The sequence below is a fragment of the Panthera onca genome, chromosome C2 (assembly GCF_046562875.1).
Source record: "Panthera onca isolate mPanOnc1 chromosome C2, mPanOnc1 haplotype 2, whole genome shotgun sequence".
Taxonomy (NCBI): Eukaryota; Metazoa; Chordata; class Mammalia; order Carnivora; family Felidae; genus Panthera; species Panthera onca.
This window is the reverse complement of record NC_138347.1, coordinates 5,736,746-5,755,496: the sequence shown is the minus strand read 5'-3', so window position 1 is coordinate 5,755,496 and position 18,751 is coordinate 5,736,746. Positions and strand designations below refer to the sequence as shown.

General features: G+C 43.1%; 1 protein-coding gene across 1 annotated transcript in view; it reads right to left on the bottom strand.

Annotated features, from left to right (window-relative positions):
• Positions 1 to 18,751, bottom strand: part of DSCAM (DS cell adhesion molecule) — a 762,026-nt gene that overhangs the window by 22,137 nt on the left and 721,138 nt on the right. The window contains exons 28-30 of the mRNA XM_078452754.2: positions 11,173 to 11,203; positions 4,593 to 4,708; positions 1,050 to 1,199 (exon numbers count right to left, since the gene is read on the bottom strand). Of these exons, the coding sequence (XP_078308880.2) occupies positions 1,050 to 1,199; positions 4,593 to 4,708; positions 11,173 to 11,203 (297 nt within the window). The remainder of the gene's footprint in view (positions 1 to 1,049; positions 1,200 to 4,592; positions 4,709 to 11,172; positions 11,204 to 18,751) is intronic.

Below are 18,751 nucleotides of genomic sequence, written 5' to 3'. Positions count from 1 at the left end.
AACAGAAGATTTCTTCAGCCTGTTCTTGAGGACAGTTTTTGAAATGAATTTCAGTAACAGCTGAAACTGTTTTCTTGCATATTACAAAGTTATTTAGGAATCACCTGGTTTGCTTCATGACATCAGTACATTTCACAAATGCTTTACAAGTCAGAATGTATGAATAACAGCTTTTAACATTATATTATTTATTTTCCTAATTATAACACTCCGAGAATGTAAATTTTTGCAGAGCGATTAGAGATTAAAAGTTAGACATCAAAGCTTCCGAAAGATAATAATCGGGACATCAATTTCTCAGTCTCTTAAAGAGATTTAGAAACAATTTCAATTATGAAGGAATAAGAATGTCTAATTAATAAGCTCTAGATACATATTAGGGTATTTAATTTCATTGCAGTAATTAATTCCTGTATATTATGAATGCAGATATTAATAACTAAGTCAAATATAATCCCCGGATTTGCCAGAACTATAGTTTTTCTCAAATAGTGTGTTCAGGAGAAAACATAAACTCCAGGGACGGACAGATCCGCAGTGAAACCCTGGCTTCCCTACACATTGTGTGTACAATGTCAGGCTGTTTACCTAACTGCTCTGAGAGTCCACGTTCTTATCTGTAACATAGCGGCTATCGTATCTATTCATATCTATTCTAAGTAGGCACCTTGCAGGGCTGCCTTACAGATAACACACTTGCCATAACCTACTTATCCTAATCCTGGCGCAGAGTGGATACTCACTGATGTTAATTACTTTTCCCCGTTCCCGCATCGTCCAAATCAAAAAAAAAAATTACCTTGACCTGAAATTTCTGGCACTTTGATAGTGAATCGACACCAAGGGTTATTGGCCTCCAGTGACATAGTTTGAACGCCAGCTTAGATCAAACAGTAAAAACTCCCATGTCCCAATTAGAGATATTATTGTACGTATTTGTTTCGTAGGCACAGGGCCAACGAGCCCTGCTTTCGTTGGACAGGGACAGAGCGTCAGCATCTTCTCAGCATCGGTACCACCCACACAGTTTGTATTGTCGGACCACTTACTCGTTCCCGGCCGCGCGTCCGACACATCCACGAGGGGCCCGGTGGCCTGTGACACTGACTGATAGTGCACTGTGTGTGTCACCGTCAGAGACTTCTGTTTGGCCGCCTCCCCAAAGTCAGCATCCGTTAACAGGACCGTGGAGCGATCATCTGCAGAACAGCAGGAACACAGGAAACCAGACATGTTTACCCCTTTAAACGGCTCCCCTGCCTTCTCTCCCCTAGCTCTTTGTGTCATTGCTCATGGCAACAATTATCACCTCATCTAAAGGAGCAGAAACAACCCCCAAATTCAAGCCCTGTATTGGAATCACTGTCGAACGCTAAATATAGATTATCTTTAGGAGCTGGCTTTCGAAGCATGAATGAAAGAGGGTGACCACACAGAAGGGTCTTCTTACCAAACAAACACTCGTTTGGGGAGGCTTGTCGGAACCACCTGTTGGACAGAGTTTGGGATTTATGTGTTTGCCAAAGGCTCACCTGAGATGTCACCAGAGATGGTGACACCACCAGTGATGAGGTTGCCATCAAAAACAAGCCCTGTTTTCAGTACTGGAAAAACACTGCTGAGGCTGTCTACACTTGGGTGGCTCTCACGCCGAACCTGGCCAATGTTTGGGGTTGGGGTGAGGGGAGGGGAAGACAAGGGCTGGTCTTCAGAATTTATGGATTCCTCTGTTTTAAAGGTTCTGAGCTACGTTCCTTTTCTTCCCACCTCTTCTGAGCTTTAATTACCCTAGAATATCCTTTAATTGACTTTTCAGAATGACTCACTTGTCAGATTTCCAAGCCCAATTGGCATTTGAAGGTTAGACAAGGAGGAGCCCTGGTTCAGATGAGTCTGGAGCATTCTAGGGCTTGGAAAGGAAGCAGTTGGTTGAGCTGCGTGTCATTATTCGGTTGCCTCAACATTTTTCATTACTTTGTTGTGATACTTTTCACGCTTTCTTAAGAGCTTTTTTACTCCAAGGGAAACTTCCCTTAGGATATATGGATATATTCATACATTTTCAAGCACTGCAGCCCGGGATGCTGTTCATATGAGTTTATCAGTCAGCTGGGACCACGCTAGAGTGTGCCTGGACACGGAGCGGTGACGTGGAAGTCATAAACAACACAGCTAGACTTCTGTGCCCAAAAAAGGCTCTGAACAGAATGAACCTTGCAAAATCCAATTACTCAGGCTCTGGCAGGAGAGGAAAGCCTCTTGAAGTTAGAATAAAATTTCTTGGCAGGGAAATAGAGGAAACCTTGCCAGGATGTCTGCTGGCATCACAGCGTGTGATACAGCATGGGTGGGTCCTGCGGCAGGAGCCTGGGCTCGGCGTGGGGGTCGTGCCACAGACTTCATCCAGCCCTCAACTGAGGTGGCCTTTCTACAGAAATAGGTTCCTACAATTGGACCCGGCATCAGAAGCCTGACAGCTACACTCATTTTTCATTAATAACACTGACATGTTATGGTCTCTAACATGGAGCCCTGCTAAGAGCCTGCAGATTATCTGCGGGGATAAGCTACAAACTTCTAATGGGAAATTTCAGGTGCCTATCAGTTTGTGAGGTTAACCATTCATTCTGGCTAGAAATTAATGGCACTTTTGTATTGGATGCTGGTAGTCAGACCCCAGCGTGTTTTAAAGCATCACATTTCTACTTCCCAATAATTAGCAAGTGCCATCCACCAACTGTCAGGCATCACCAGGAGATAAACGACTCTTGGCGATAGATGATCCCATGAAGACTATGACACATCTCTGGCTAAAGGTTGGTAGTACAGCTTTCCAGTAGCCATGGAAACAGACCCAGAGGCAGGTTGCCCAGTCTGCCCCTTTGCAAACTTTGCTCTGTTTGCAAATGGTGGGCAGACCCTTCTCTGGTGTTAGGCCAGTAACGACTACCTATCTATTTTAACCACCACGGGTACAATGATTGAGAAGTCTGATGAGGAACATTTACCAAATGTTGTAAGTATATTATAAGGTCAAAGGAAGTACATTTTGATTTTTGAACTCACGTTTCAAAGGAAATTTTGGTTTCAATGCCCAACCTATTGAGTTCAATAAAAGAGATTTCAGCTCTACTACTGAAAAGTAAAGATTATCAAAAACAAGGCAGGGTGCTTTGTCCTGATGTGAGCTAGCTAATAAAATCTTGGGTATTTTAGGATGAGTAGTGATTCCTCATACAACATGGGTGGTATTTAACTGAATTTGGTTGATCGAGGGCCACACTGGGCTTGACCAACCTTCCCCAAGTGCTATGATGCCTGGACCAAACTTAAATCCAGCAAGAGCATCCCAGGCCTTAGAATTTAGGAGCCTGTAAGTCTATTAGAACATAATCAAGCAGGGAGGGGGTAAGGAATAGCATAGATGTTCTGCCCATCTGGCCATTTACCACTGTTTTTCTGGCAGGAGCTTCCTAGAATAGGTTCCAGGAGTTGGGTAGTCTTAGCCAAACCACAGGATAGAGTTGCCCTGGGACCAAGTGCCAGTGAACACGGTCCAGAACAAACAGAGCCAAGTTTGCAAAGGGGCAGACTGGGTGACCTGCCTCTGGGTCTGTTTCCATGGCTACTGGAAAGCTGAGTGATACTTTAAAGGTGAGGCATTCTGGGAAGTAGCTTGTTGATATGGAAGTAGGTGGTGACAGTTACAGAAGGCTAAGCTGGTGGCCGGACACGGGTTCTACTCCTGTCTATGTGACCTGGAAGCTATAGAAACTCTCGACGCCCCAGTTATAAAGGAGTGCCTTTCTCCTATGTTGATTGAGGGTTAAATGAGATTACATCCATAAAGTGCTTTTACAAGTATGTGACATTAGAGAGGCCTCAGTAGATGTTAGCTATTCTTCTGATCATCCTTGCAGTGGAAATACAAAGTCTCTGATTCTGGAATAAATAGCACTGTGTTGGAAGGCAGTGTGGGATGGCAGACTTCGAATGGAAAGGGCTGGAAGAAGTCAAGACAGCAGGGTTCTGAGAAAACCAGCCACAAAAGCTCTCCAGGTGTCTGATTTGTGATTGTGAAACGGGGACCTGGGAATTTCCCAAAGCACTGTGAAGGAACCCATTCCAGGGTGTCTACGGGGTGCTGAGGGATAGAGAAAAGACAGTCTGTACAAAGACCATTGTGTGTTAAGTGCTAAGTAGAGTTTGGACATTTTCTTTAGTGGAGGCCTTATTGGAGCAGAAGAAGGCACTGAGTGGATTTCCAAGATGGGGCTTTCATGCATGGCCCTTCTAGGTTTATTTGTTTGCAGGTGTTTGTTCTTTGGAGAGGCACCAATAGTCTCCCCAAGAAAGATCCAACACGGATCAAAGTTGGGGAACTTCTGTTTTAGGTGACCTCTGAGGTATGTGTAAGCTCCTTTCTCCCAACCCCCATTTGCTGGTATTTATTATTCTCCTCGGTAACAATGAACTGTCTTCTAACTTTGCTCGCGTGGCCCTCAAGACATTCCCGTAACTTACGGGATTTTGGCTGAGAGGGCATGGCCATAGAAGCCACACTGTGTGAAACCACAGACAGGGCACCTTACCGATGGTCTCCATTGTGTCTCTCTCTTCGATCAAAAGCTGAGCCCTGGGTATGTCAATGTGCATCCTCAAGGTTTGTTGTTGCTTGCTCAAGGTATCCGAAGTCCGGGTATTCTTACTGGGAATACAAGACAGAGGGTGCCTTAACAAACAGAGTTACATGATGCCAATCTGTGCTTGTACATCAACTGAAAAAAGCCAGGAAGGACAAGGGGAAAAGGAGAAAGAAAAAAAAAAAGATTTCTTCCTTCATTCAAATAATATTTATTAAGTTTCAGCAATTGGTTGTGAGGTTCAGAAAGTGAAAATTGTCAATAGACATTGGTTCCATATTGATGGAACCTTCAGAATTTCCCCTCTCTTGTGTAAAGCTAAGTAAAACAAAAAAAAAATGATTTTTAAACCAGCAGCATTTTTATTTGTCAGACATGAGATATTCCAGTGATGGCAACAGAGGAAGCATTTGTGCTCGCTGCCCATTGGGTAGGGGATCTACTAATGGATTTGTATTTATATATGGTGTCGTTTTATTTTTGTTCTAGTAACAAATCATAAACCTTGTTAGCTTCCCTGGCACTAGTTTATCCTAACTGATATCACGTTTTAAAATTAAAAAAAAAAAACACCCAAACTACTGTAAGAATTTGTGTACCAGAAAATTACTCTTAGAGCGAGCTGTCTTCTAGAAGGAAATGTAAAAAGGTACTAAAATGGCATGGTATAATCAAATTCAGTTACAGCCTACAATAAAAAAAAACAAAAAACAAAAAACTGCATGTTTCACAAAAACGCAAAAAAGTCAATAAAGGCTTTAGTTAGAAATCTAGGGGCGCCTGGGTGGCTTAGTCGGTGGAGCATCTGACTTTGGCTCAGGTCATGATCTCGTGGTCCGTGAGTTCGAGCCCTGCGTTGGACTCTGTGCTGACAGCTCAGAGCCTGGAGTTGGGCTCGGATTCTGTGTCTCCCTCTCTCTCTGCCCCTTCCCTGCTCACGCTGTCTCTCTCTGTCTCTCAAAAATAAATAAACGTTAAAAAAAGGAGAAATCTACATGATAGGAGCGATTGTTCAGCTTCTACAGAATTGTAAGAATTGAGAAGATTTTAAAATAATGCACAGTTGACCCTTGAACATCATGGGTTTGAACTGCACGGGTCCTCTTACGTGTGGATTTTTCTCAAGAAATACAGTCCAGGACTGTAATATTTTCTCTTCCTTTCTATTTTCTTAATAACATTTTCTTTTCTCTGGTTTACTTTATCATAAGAATGCAGTATATCATACGTATAACATACAAAATATGTGTTACTTGATTGTTTATGTTATCGCTCAGGCTTTTGGTCAACAGTAGGCTGTTAGTACTTAAGTTTTGGGGAAATCAAAAGTTCTATGTGGATTTTTGACTGTGTGTAGGGGGGCCAGTGCCCTTAACCCCTGCATTGCCCAGGGTCAACTGCATATTAGAACACCCTCTAAGGAGCAGCAGTCACTCAGAATAATTCATCATGATAAACTACGGCATCCATAAATCTAGTTCAATAATTACCAAAATCTACTTTGAGAGAGATTTCTGGAGCCTACTTCACTTAATGCTTTACTTTTGTGTTAGTTGCTTTTAGTAGATTATAATAAAGGGGGCATCCATACTACATCTTAAATGCTTTTCTTCCCAACTAAGCATTCACCAGGAACCCCAGATCCTTTTTTGTTGATGAGGACTCATCTACCCTTGAACCCTGTGGCTGAAGGAATATTAATACTCTGAAGGTCAAGTTCACCCAACACCCCCTGAAGACATCTGTATGTTGAAGTCTGTGTTAATATTCTGAATATTTTATAATGGCTCTTCCTTAATTTGAGTATAAACAAAACAACCTACAAAAACAACAGCTTCTGAAAGGTGCACCTTCCTTATTGAGGACTTGATCTTGAACCAGATTTCTTGCTCTGCAGATGAGTAAGTGGGTTATGTAGCTAGATCATGCTAATTACGCAGAGCCCAAATTCAAACGTGTGGCCTGAATTTTTCACATGGTCTATATACTTTTTAAAATTATTTACTTAACTACGTTTTCACTTTGTGCGTGCGTGTGTGTGTGTGTGTGTGCACGTGTGTGTGTGTTTTAAAGCAAAGATTCACATACTTAGTATAAGATGAAGAACATATTGGTGACTTGGGGGCTGTAGTTATGTCATGTTTAGACAAGCTCTATTTCCACAAAAACAGATGGGAAACTACTCCTCTGTGAGTATCCGGAAGGTCTGTTTAGAAACTCCACCAGGGACTTGAGCTTGTCCTTGCACCAGAAATAGAAACGTGAGCTAGTTCCTTCTGCTCATCATGAATAGTTATGAGGCAGCCAGCGGCTGTTCCATTAAACACTACGAACCGAAGCACAGACCCTACTTAACAATAAGGGGTCCACTGTCAGACTGTCACAGGAAGCTGGCTACGTGACTGCTGTGCACTACGGCAGTTGGCCCAAGGACTTAGAATATGGTTCAAGTTTATGAGCAAAGACAATCTAAGCTGGAGATAAACTTCCCCTCCGTCTTGAAGGAGCGCATGCTGTCAAGCCCTGCAGTGGGAAGGCAAGAGGATGGCCCAACAAGCCTTGAGATTCAGGAGCTAATTGTTCTTCTCTCCTTTTGCTGTTCCCTTCGCTTGGAGGAAACATCCCCTATCCGGATCCCAATAGCCACGTGGCTGGCTCCCTGCCTTGCTTCAGGGCTTGGTGATACAGGTGGCAGCCAGATTTGCCCAGCTATGGGCTCTGCTGACACTTTCCGCCTCCCCATCCTTCCTTTAATTTTGTTTCCTCAACACTTACTACTGTCGAGCATACATTTAATTGACTTATTTGTGATCTGTCTCTCCCACTGGAATATGAGCTCCACAAGGGATATTTCCTTCTATTCTGTACCCTTTTAATCCCTGGGATTTAGGGCAGTATGTGGCAGGAGGAGGTGCTCAATAAATATTTGTTGACGCTTGTTGAATAAACCAGGTTGTTTTGGGGGTACAGTGGGACCGGAGTGATATGTCCCAGAGGCAGTAATATTCTTCTCATTCTACAGGTTTATTAGGTCTCACCTTAATACGACTGCCATATTTTACAGTCTATCGCTATAGGAAAGCTGATTCTCCGAAATTACAATCATTGGTCATTAAAACAGCAACAAACTTTCAAAAAAAAAAAAAAGGCTACTAGAAGAAACCTCCTTTGTGACCTAGAGAAAAGATTATGAATGTTTTCATTGCGGAAACAAAACTGCACATTTTGTATGATGTGGGGTCATGCTAAATTTTTGTTAGTTATTATTGAAATATAATCTTCCACCATCCACTTGCTATCTAGTTGTCGGATTAAAATGACAGAGAGCTGACCCTGGTTCACAGAGGATGGTATTTCTGGCTTAGCCAATGAACTACTCATAGTTGTTACAACTCTTTAAAGTTAATATTTCCTTAAGATTTATGGGGAATAAAAGACAAATGAAGGAAGCTGCACATCACCCGCCTTCCCAAATATCATATGAAGCTTTCTTTAAGTTTAGAATAACTGTAGGGATCTCAGGGCCATACCTCATTATAATAGTTGAGTGGGTGATGATTGTTACTCTGTGCATAAAAATATGAACATTAAAAAAGCAACATTTATTTAAATTCTCAGTTGGAACCTTTCTCCACCCTTTTCCACTTACAGCTAGCTCTTAAAAATACTGGTCTTTAGGGGCGCCTGGGTGGCTCAGCCGGTTAAGCGTCTGACTTTGGCTCAGGTCATGATCTCGTGGTATGTGAGTTTGAGCCCCGAGTAGGGCTCTGTGCTGACAGCTCAAAGCCTGGAGCCTGTTTCAGATTCTGTGTCTCCCTCTCTCTCTGACCCTCCCCCGTTCATGCACTGTCTCTCCCTGTCTCAAAAATAAATAAACGTTAAAAAAAATTAAAAATAAAATACTGGTCTTTAGATATTAGCTATGCATTGGCTAATGCCTTAGACCGGGCTAGTCTTATCTCTTAGAAGTCTGGTATTTTTCTTTAATTTTTTTTTTTTTTTTGCCTAATCACAAAAAAAGGAAATTTCTTTCTATCAGGCCAGGGTAGGTGAAGTCTCTCTTCTCTCTCTCTCTGTGGGGCGATTTGCTTGGGTGAAATAGATGAGTGTCCAGAAGCACGAAGCCCAGTGATGGGAGATGACACCCTATGGGAGACACCCCAGCACCAGCTTATAGGTGTCTGTCCTACAGTCACATATGCCTTTCTGGCCCTAGGACAGCTAATCCCACTAAAGTACACAGATACTTTTTTTGTGGAACATGGTCAGATAATACATTATCTTCATAAGATCACATAATGATGGAGCTGGGAGCGATTTCAAATAATTATTTCTAGATGAGGAGAGTAGGGTAGATAACTTGCCCAAGATCACAAACCAGCCGGTGGTAACACGGGGCTACAGTGTAGGCTTGTGGTTCGTGTTCTTCTGCACCAGCCGGCTCAGTCCTCAACTTCCCATGCAAGCAGCGGTGAAGATCCAAGACAGGACCTCAGTATCTTCCTCTGTACCAATGGCTAGGACTTGCCTGGATTTTCCAGACTACATTCTCAACATGGTTGGCCCTCAGATCTCCAGGTAGATGACAACACATTTGTTGCTTGGCCCCACTAACCTGCCAAACTCAGACTGAACTGATTAAAAGTGCTGCTTTTACTTCTAAATAAATCCCATAAAACCCTGCCTATTTGAGGAGCTTGGAAATTCTCTTCCTTTTCAATCACTGTACCCTTGGGAGGAAAACCCCCTCAACTACCTTCAGTGGGAGTAACTGGTAGTTTTGACGTTCCTAATTTCATGTTGGCAACTGTCAACCTCAAATACCACTATTCATGCCTGCTTTCCTCAACAGGTGGTTTTTCAACCACCATGCTTGGCCTATGAATGAAGAAGATGCTTTTTGATGTCTTGCTTGGAGCTAATAAGAAGGGGGAAGGATGCATTCTAGGACCTCAGAAAAGCTGATACCATCTCATTCCAACCAAACAAATGTTGAGCATGTCAGAAGTCACAGGTTCCAGTGTCATGGGATTCAGACAGAGGCATGACTCTGTCTGGTTTTTTGTTTTCCAGATGTTCTGCCAGATTTGCTCTGCACAAGTACATATGTGTCTGGATGCCTTCCATGTGACCACAAGAATGTCCCAGACTTGCTTAGCAAACAAGTACACACTTTCATTAGAGCATGAAGTCATGGCATTTCATATAGGTTCGCATCACCTTTGTTGGCAAATGGCATCCATGTTTATTTATTTGCTCACACCAAATATTTCTGAGTAAGCCTGAGTCCTCCATATCTTTACCTACAATTCACATGGTTTTAAAACACAGTATGGCCAAGGCGCCTGGGTGGCTCAGTCGGTTGAATGTCTGACTGTTGGTTTCAGCTCAGGTCATGATCCCAGGGTCGTGGGATCGAGCCCCGTGTCTGGCTCCTTGCTGAGGGGGAAGCCTGCTTGAGATTCTCTCTCTTTCCCTCCGCTCCTCTCCCCCACTCATGTGTTCTCTCTCTCTCTAAAATAAAAATTAAAAACCAAAACTAAAACACAGCATGGCCAGACATATCTGTGGAACATGTAATCCATGGGCCAATGGTAGTCAATCTCTGTCTTAGGTCTTCAAAGATACTAGTGATATGGGCTATTGGTTCTTTGTGAATAACAAAAAAGTACCAATTTTATATGCAAAGATGGTGAAGGAAGTAAAATCCACCTATGGTGAGGTGGGGAATAGGAGAGACCCCATACCCCATCCTCTTTTTCTCCTACAGTAAATATCCTAAAATGGCAACACCATTGGGATCCCTGACATTGTTATTATCTGATTTCCAGACTCTGGTTATCCTTTTTCACTTTTGGTTTAATCATTATAATATAAAAGACTTAAATGCAAATACTGGGGTGTCTTCTACAGGGGTGAACATTCACTTACTCATTCAACTACCACTAGTCATTCATCAACTAGTCATTCATCGTACTTCTAATATGAGATTGATGTATGAGGCTATGACCTCAAGACCAGATGTTGACTAGATATTTGCAGAAGTTGGTGACTGGTGCCCTAGTGGAGTGGTGCTCAAGGAGCCATGGGAGCTGACGGCAAGAAGGATCCTTCTTGACCATCCCAATTCCTTGGAAGCACACATCACATTTCCTTTTTTGGTTTTCTTTCCCCTTGGTTAACTCTGTTAGGAAGAAGCCTCAGCCTCAAAGGTGGTATATTTTGGTGAAAGCAAAACCAAAGCCATTTACTTCTAATGTGCCCTTTTATTCCCAGTATAACGGGAAACATTCCACTGGTTCAGTCTGGTCAACAGGAAAACTACCTATGCCGTGTATAAAAGTACTATAATATTTGATATCTACATGTCTCCTGTTAGGCATAACATGGATATTTTGGTACACAGAATGGACTTTATATGTCACAAACAAAATGTGCCACCAATTTCAATTATTTTAAAAACCGTTAAAGCAACTTGGAAATCATTATTTTGAACTTGATATCTGAGAATGCTAGGTTTTGTTCTTACCTCATGAGCATTTCAGCCAAACTCTTTGCATCTGGGGAAAGAAAGTTAATATTAGTACATGATAAATAACTCATTGGCATTCACTTACGCATTTATGACAAATTTTCTACAGAATCAGATGACAATAGCCATTTAAAAATGTAATTGTATATATATCACCACTAATAACCAAAAGTTTAATGGCTTCCTTATTTCTTCTACATGACAGATTATATATATAGTATGTTATATATATAATATATATTACAAAAATATATATATTACAGAAAGTATAACACTCTGGGGCCATAAAAATTCTCAGACACCTGTTAAAGAGGTCTTCTCACGGTGAATTTATTTGCCACATTTTGAAAACCCAATTTTATTTTCAGTAGTCAGAAAACTAAGTTTGAAAATAATTTATGTAGCAAAAATTCTATTCTTTTTGTATCAAAATACCAAAATTTGAAAACTTATGACACCACAGATCACTTTAAAGAGGCATTATTATAGAGCTGTGAGTCCCTTAGATTGATCAAATAATTGTATAAATGGCATATCACTACATCTAGAAACTCAGATGTTTATTTCAAACTCCAAAGTAAAAATTTTCTTTATTTTTTTGTCTCTGAGGACATTGCTTGCCAAGACCTGGTTCCCACTCCTGACAAAAGCAATTCTGCCTAAAGATGATGTAGAAAAAAAATATTCTACATTTTTGGTGGCATTGCTTTGAAATTCTCATTTCTCTTAAAATATAATTTGTTTTTCTTTTTACACATTTTGTCCTGGCAAAAATGAGTGTTTCCCTTCTTAGAATACAAAAACCTTCTTCGTGCTTTATTATTTTTTTTTCATTGCTTTCTATAATGTCTTGATGTTAAATGTAGCGTTCAATGAACAGAACTTTCCGGAAATGGATGCAGCTATGTGACTGGCTGTGGAGAAAATACATATGTTGGAACACTTTTATCTCATCTTTTATCTTTTGGGGGCTGACATTTAAGTGCAATCACCATCACGTTGGGAAGGAGCATGGTATTACCAAGGGGCGTGGACAGTCACAGGGGTAACCACACGTGGGCTGGCACCCCCGGAAATCAAAGCTCAGTTCTTAAGTCAGCTATGCCAGTTCCCACTGGAAACCTCACAAGGGGACCCTGGTTTTATGCACAGATGGGTTCATTCTTGAAAAGGAAGCAGCTCCAGTTCCCTTCTACTCTTGCCCATATGGTGAAGCCAAGAAAGCAAAACAGCATTTAACTTCCTAGTTCGTGTCTTTCTCTGCGGAGACCAAGCAAATATGAGTTTCTTCTCTTCCTGAATGACTTAACACTTGCAAAGTCAATATATATATAATGTCAGAAGTGTGGGATTAATGAGCTCTATGTAACAGCCAAGCAGTGGCTAGCTCAACAGTGTAAAAGAGAAGGGGAAATTTCAAGGAGTATGCTTTGTACTTCGGCTCATGACTGGAAGGTAACTCAGTCTCAAACGTCTTCGGACTGGACCGGGTGTCCTTGTTTTGCTCATCATCATCATTTTCTTTCTTTTCCTGAAGTCAGTGCAGTTTTCTGTCCCATGACTTTTTCATACCCATGTGCAAGGAATTGCAGCATCCGGCCAAGTGGGAACAGAGCTCCCCTCAAATACCGACAAGCTCTGACTGCAAGTTCCCCTCATCTAAAATTAGCAGGCATCTTCGCTGGGGTTCAGCTGGTCCACAGCTGCAGGTGCCGTGAGGCATTTTGGCCCACGCTTCCCTGTGCTTATCATCTTAGAGCAGATCCATTTCTCTTTCTGCCTAGCTGCTATGTCCTCCTCCTGATTTCATCTGAAATTGTGAGAAAAACGACATTAATTGAAATTCACTTCTTGTGTGAGTTCACCTTTGAGAACCGCTGGTGGAGTTTTATGCCCAGTGATGGGGTCTGGACAGCACAGGTGGCACCAGCGACTGTCCATGAATGTCTTCTGGGAGCGGGCATGGGGTGGGCTGCAGTCATAACGGAGCACTAGGCATCTGCATCGTGCCAGTCTCTGCCTGGGGACTATGATGCCCTCCTTCAGAAACCAGGAAACTGAGACCCAGAACATGTTCAGTAATTTGTGGCAGCTGAGCAGGATTCCATAACCAATGTCATAACCACACTTATTTTCCATCACTATCCTTCAGGTTCTTTATGCATACAGCGGGATCTGTGTCATATCCTAAGGGACGCACAGAGGAAGAGACACCTAGTGTCAGCTGACTGAGGGGGATGGTAAGCTGGGGGACATGAGGTGAGGCCGTTCAAGGCAGATTTGGGATCAAGTTTGAGAGAGATGTCGGGGCTGAGTTGGGGTTCAGGGTCTTCTTCATGTAGGTGTAGGGACAGTGCAAAGAGATGACAAAACTTTTGTTTAGTGGTGAGGAGAGAATCTGGGACAAATGAAGAACGTTTTTAAAATCATGAAATCATAGAATCTTAAGAGCATTAAAGACTCTCCAAGTCAGTCCCCCAGTAGATGTTTGCCTCCCTCCCACAGTATCTTGGGCAGATGTTAAAATGTGCCCGGCCACTAGGTGCTCCAGAGAGGGGTCGATGCTGTCACTGCTTGTACAGCGCCCTACCTCCTGCTCTCAGTTCTGACCCACTGTCTAGTTTGTTGATCTGTCACTCTCAACATGGCCCCAGGGGACCTTTATTTTTCCCTATCTTCTCAGTTCGAATCTCATTACTCATCTGCAGCCCACTCCCTGGCCTTGCCACCTTCAGTGTCGCCGGTCTTCTAAGCGACATCCACCCAAAGGGTGATGGATTGGGAACACACCCCCTTACGGTGTCACACCTGTGCTTTGAAACTCTCCAAGGGACCTTCCTGCCAGTAGGACTCAGCGCAGAGCAAGAACCTTCGCACGCTGATGCTAAGCTGTTTTCCCTGCCCTGTTGCCCCTTGCATCTGGCCTCCAGCACTCTCTCTGAGGCTCTCCCTCTTGCATTCACCGTAGACGCCATGACTTGGTCTGCAGACCCCATGACTTGGCTCCTGTAAGGCGTCCTCTGTCGTAGCACCACATGCAGATGTGACTTGCCCTGTGCACCCTCCCAAGCCCCCCAGGTGGAGTTGGTGCTTTGGTTTTCTGGACTTCATGCACCTCTGCACCACGGCCAATGCAGCCTTTGCCGCCTTCACACGGTGGCTTCCTGTTCTCCATGTGCTGAGTCATTTTCCTCTCCGGGCTCAGCCCAGTCCCTGCTAGACGGTGCGTCCACACAAGCTTTCCCTGAGGATACGCTTAGTTGTGGGAAACATCTTCCTGCTCTTGTGTTGAACTCCCTTGATGTAATTTCTGCCTGGATACAATGACGACACCTGGAGCCATTCCATTCAAAAGCCACGTGAATATCTCCGTGCAGCTGCGTGCCATCTGTCTCTTTTCCAAGCTGAAGTTTCTCATTTCCTCAGTCCCTCCTCAGATGGCATAATTTCTACGTAATCCTCTACCTGGGACTCTCCTCTGTGAAAGACCTGTGCTTTCTTATTGTCCTTTATTAAGTGAGGCAGAGCACAGAAACTGCTTATGTTTTGATATTCTCTTTATCACACACCCGTGAGAACACAATGCTCATTATGTGTGTTGCAAATGAATGTTTACAACTTACAGAGAAGACTTTACAACTCTCCCCACTACATTTTATCTCTTTGGTTCCAGCCTTTCAAAATCTCTTAACATTTGGATTCTTCCCGTTAATACACTAGCTTTCTCTCTGGGAGAGTTGCCACATCAAAAATGGGCTCAGCCTGCCCTTGTATCAGCCAGAGCCTGGTACTCCCTTATGCCCTGTCCAAATGCAAATGGGGTTTGTCTGGGCCTCGGCTGATCCTCATAATTTCTGATTGCTCACAAACCCTCCTTTCTACAACCTGCTTTATTTCAGTCTATAATTTCTAGAATTTGTTGTTTTTGCAAAGAGGTATGGAGTAGGACTATTTTCCAACACCTCTAATTTCGATGGTTCAAAGATTATTCACAAAGATTTGGGGATTATGTCTGGAAATTTTTGTCCAGAATCCCAAGACATCATCCTTTGGGGTCTAAGGACCAGTGCCACGTGATACCCTTCCTAATATTTCCAGTGGGAAAAAAATCTTTCCTTTCAGTGTATTTTCATAGCATTTACTGGTGTCCACGGTATGTGGCTGATGATTCAGAATTTGTGTAATAGTTTGTCGTAAACATGGCTTCCTCCTTGTCAGCAAGAGATCAGAACTATTATTTTATGCAATATCCCCTCTTTTGCCCCCATAATACTAGAATATAGTAGATTTTGAAAGAAAAAATCAATTTAAACAATCAGGGGCTCTGATTACTTTCTCAAGCACCTTCTATCCTCCCTTCCTCCCTCCCTCCCTTCCTTCCTTCCTTCCTTCCTTCCCTCCCCTTTTTTCTCTCCCAGTCTTTCTTTCCCTCCCTGCCTCTCCCCTCCTATCCCCTTTCCTGTTCCCTCTCCCTCTTTCCGTCCTTTCCTTCCTTTTTTATAATTCTTGTTCCACGTTTTGTGGTTTGAATAGCACTCCTCCTGGTGCACATCAAAGCGAAGCAGACGCTGAGTCGTTCTTTCTACCTGCCATCTGTTAACATGAGAACATCATCTCAAGCCTTGTTCTCTTGCTAAACAGCTTCTTGTGTTGCCTGTCACATTTCCCCCCCCCACAAATTTCAGCTCAATCTGAGATTTAGACTTTGTGACACCTTGCCTAAAGCCCTTTGCTACTCCTACATATCTATCCTTGGCTCTGTGTTTCCCTCTTACTCTTTTGGGTTGGGGCACGGAGAAATATGAAATATCATCAGGATGGTCTAATGATACTGAAACACAGAAGAAAGGGGCTCTAAAAAATACGATTTGGTAACACTCTGAACGTGCAAAGAAGGCTAGCAAATGGTAGCTGGAAGGAGAATTTGGTGATCAGAAGGTAACTGGTCATCTGCCTTCAGGAGAGCATTTGGAAGGTGGGGGTGGAAGTGAGACCGTGAGGATTCAGGAGCTAGTGAGAGGTGATGCGTCTGAGTATAGAATCCCCTTTCAATAATCCAGTGAGGAAAAGCAGTAGAGAGAAGGGCATCAGGTAGAAGATGTGCAAACAAGAAAGAACATATATTTTTAAATATATGGGAAGCCGGAAAGATAGTGAACATAGAGATAGAAAATGGACAAGTGAAATATTTTCAATGGGAAAAAATAAAATTATAAAGTAGCTGTTGATTCTGTGTTAATGTATCTTTCTGACCTCAGGCTTCACTGATAACTCTTTCAAAGCCAATAATATTGATGCCAAGAAATTTCATGGCAAGAGAGCCGGGGTTACGCAGCGGCGATCTGGGCGCTCTCACTAGCTCGGTCCTGATACGTGATTTTGGACAAGTTCCTTTGTCATGTCGGCAAAACAGGGCATAATGACGTCAAGCTTATACTTAAGCTGTTTGCACCGCTGTGGAGAGACTAATACAAGGCAGTTACAGAGGAGGAGGAAGGCAAAAAGTGGAAAATATGAGTCCTCTGTTGATGCATGCACGATTCAGTTGGCTCTTGGGAAGAAGCGCCCCCGCTAGGTTACGAATATCACGGCGTGGTCTCGCCCAGTTCCCCTGTTCTTTTTGCAGACCACCGTTCCCACCGTGGGTCCGTGTGCTGCACGGAGGTTCTCATCCACTGGACAACACCATGAACGGTGAGTCAGGAGGGTTCATGGCGAGCATCAAGTGTGGCAGCTGTGCCCAGGGAGAGTCTGAGCTGCCTCCTGGTTTGTGTGCCCAGATGTTTTCTTATAGAGGAGAAATCCCACCCATAGCTACATGACCACACTTCTCATTTGTGAAGTTCTAGTTCGGCAAAATGGGACAAGCTCAGGTTCATGCTTCCGTGGGACAGTCCCTTGCACACACCCACAAAAGCAAAAAACCAGCTTGGGAGCATCAGATTTTACCCAGCTTTACTATCTATCAAAAGTTCTTACTTGCAGGCTCCCTCACAACAATCTCCGCCCTTCTGTGGCATTGAAATGGGTCTCATAAAGTAGCTATTTTTGTAAGGGCTATGAGCCTGCATTTATGTTTTTACCAGATGACGAACAGGACTTCCAACCCTTGGCATGCTATGAAAGCTGACACAAAAGTCATGGCTAACTAAATATCCAAAAAAACAAAGCCATATATACTTGCAATCTGAGAAAACTGCAAGTACAAACATGGACCAAGTAGACCACCCAGGCGGGGCACAGCTCCGGGGCTGAGGCTACTGTCTCTCTCCTGACCGCCCCCTCTCTGTCCCTCACTCCACGGGCTGCCCTTGGCTTGGCCCTGCCGCCATACCAACGTTCCTTTGCTCCCCACTCTCTGATACAGAGGCCTCTTTTTACTCAATTCTCCTGTGGCAAATTTGGTGTTTTGAAAGAATAGTTTTATTAAGAAATTAAGGTGAAAAAAAGAAAAAAAAGAAAGGAAGGAAGGAAGCTAGGAAGGAAGGAAGGAAGGAAGGAAGGAAGGAAGGGGAGGGAGGGAGGGAGGAAGGGAGGAAGGGAGGAAGGGAGGAAGGGAGGAAGGAAAGTAGGTAGGAAGCAAGCAAAGCATAGGAATAAAGTTTCAGAGCACATGCTTCTGATCCTAAATAAACTGCAATTTGGGCATTTATTAGCTTGGTGATGACGTCTCTTTACTGCTCTTCCTTTAGATTATTAAAATTCAAGCTGACTTTTGTTCTTACAAAGGAGGAGAGTTCGAGCTCATTTGCAGAACAGATGAATGGAATGTCAGACCTCAGAAAATGATGACAATTCCTCATGCCCACCCCACCCCCCACCTTAAACTGTGCCCGTGTAGAACCATGAGGCCAGATTCTCTCTGGGAATGGCCTTCTGGAACTGATCTGTTTTTATAATATTAACCCATTTTAAAGCATGCTTAAAATAACTACGCTTCTGTTCAAAGGAAGAAAGGCATTTTGCCACAGAAGCATGGTCAAATTTGATATCCATTTTTTTTTTTTTTTAATCTACAGCTTATTTGAAGTCCCAGAAGTAGCTCTTAGACTTGGCCTGTGAGTTGACCCTCACTGGCCGGTGTCAACATAACTTTGCACCTTTTTGGGTAGACTCACACTAAAGGAGGTTTTTAGTGATATGGAGTCTACTTGATGTGGGAATCGCATTTTTACAAGGTTAGGGCTTCTGGGATCATGGGCCCAGCCAGGAATTTGCTCTGTAATCTTGCACATGGAAAGACTTAGAAGTGGAGAAAAAATTAGGGTATGATTACATGCAAAAATGTGGCTTCTGGACTCCTGGATAAGGTTACAGGTTTTTAAAAAATGTAGCACTTGTAGACAATTTAGACTTAGGAGGTCGCTATGCTCTAAAATTGGGAAAGTTCTCAGGTAAGAAAAAATATAGGTTGGCTCAATTGCTTGTATCCCATCTCCCTCCTTCCCGTCCTTCTTTCCTCCCTCCCTCCCTCCCTTCCCTCCCTCCATCTCATTTCCTTCCCTTCCCTTCCCTGCCCTTTCCTTTCCTTCCTTCACTTTTACATAAAGAACATTATGTTATATTCACCTAACTA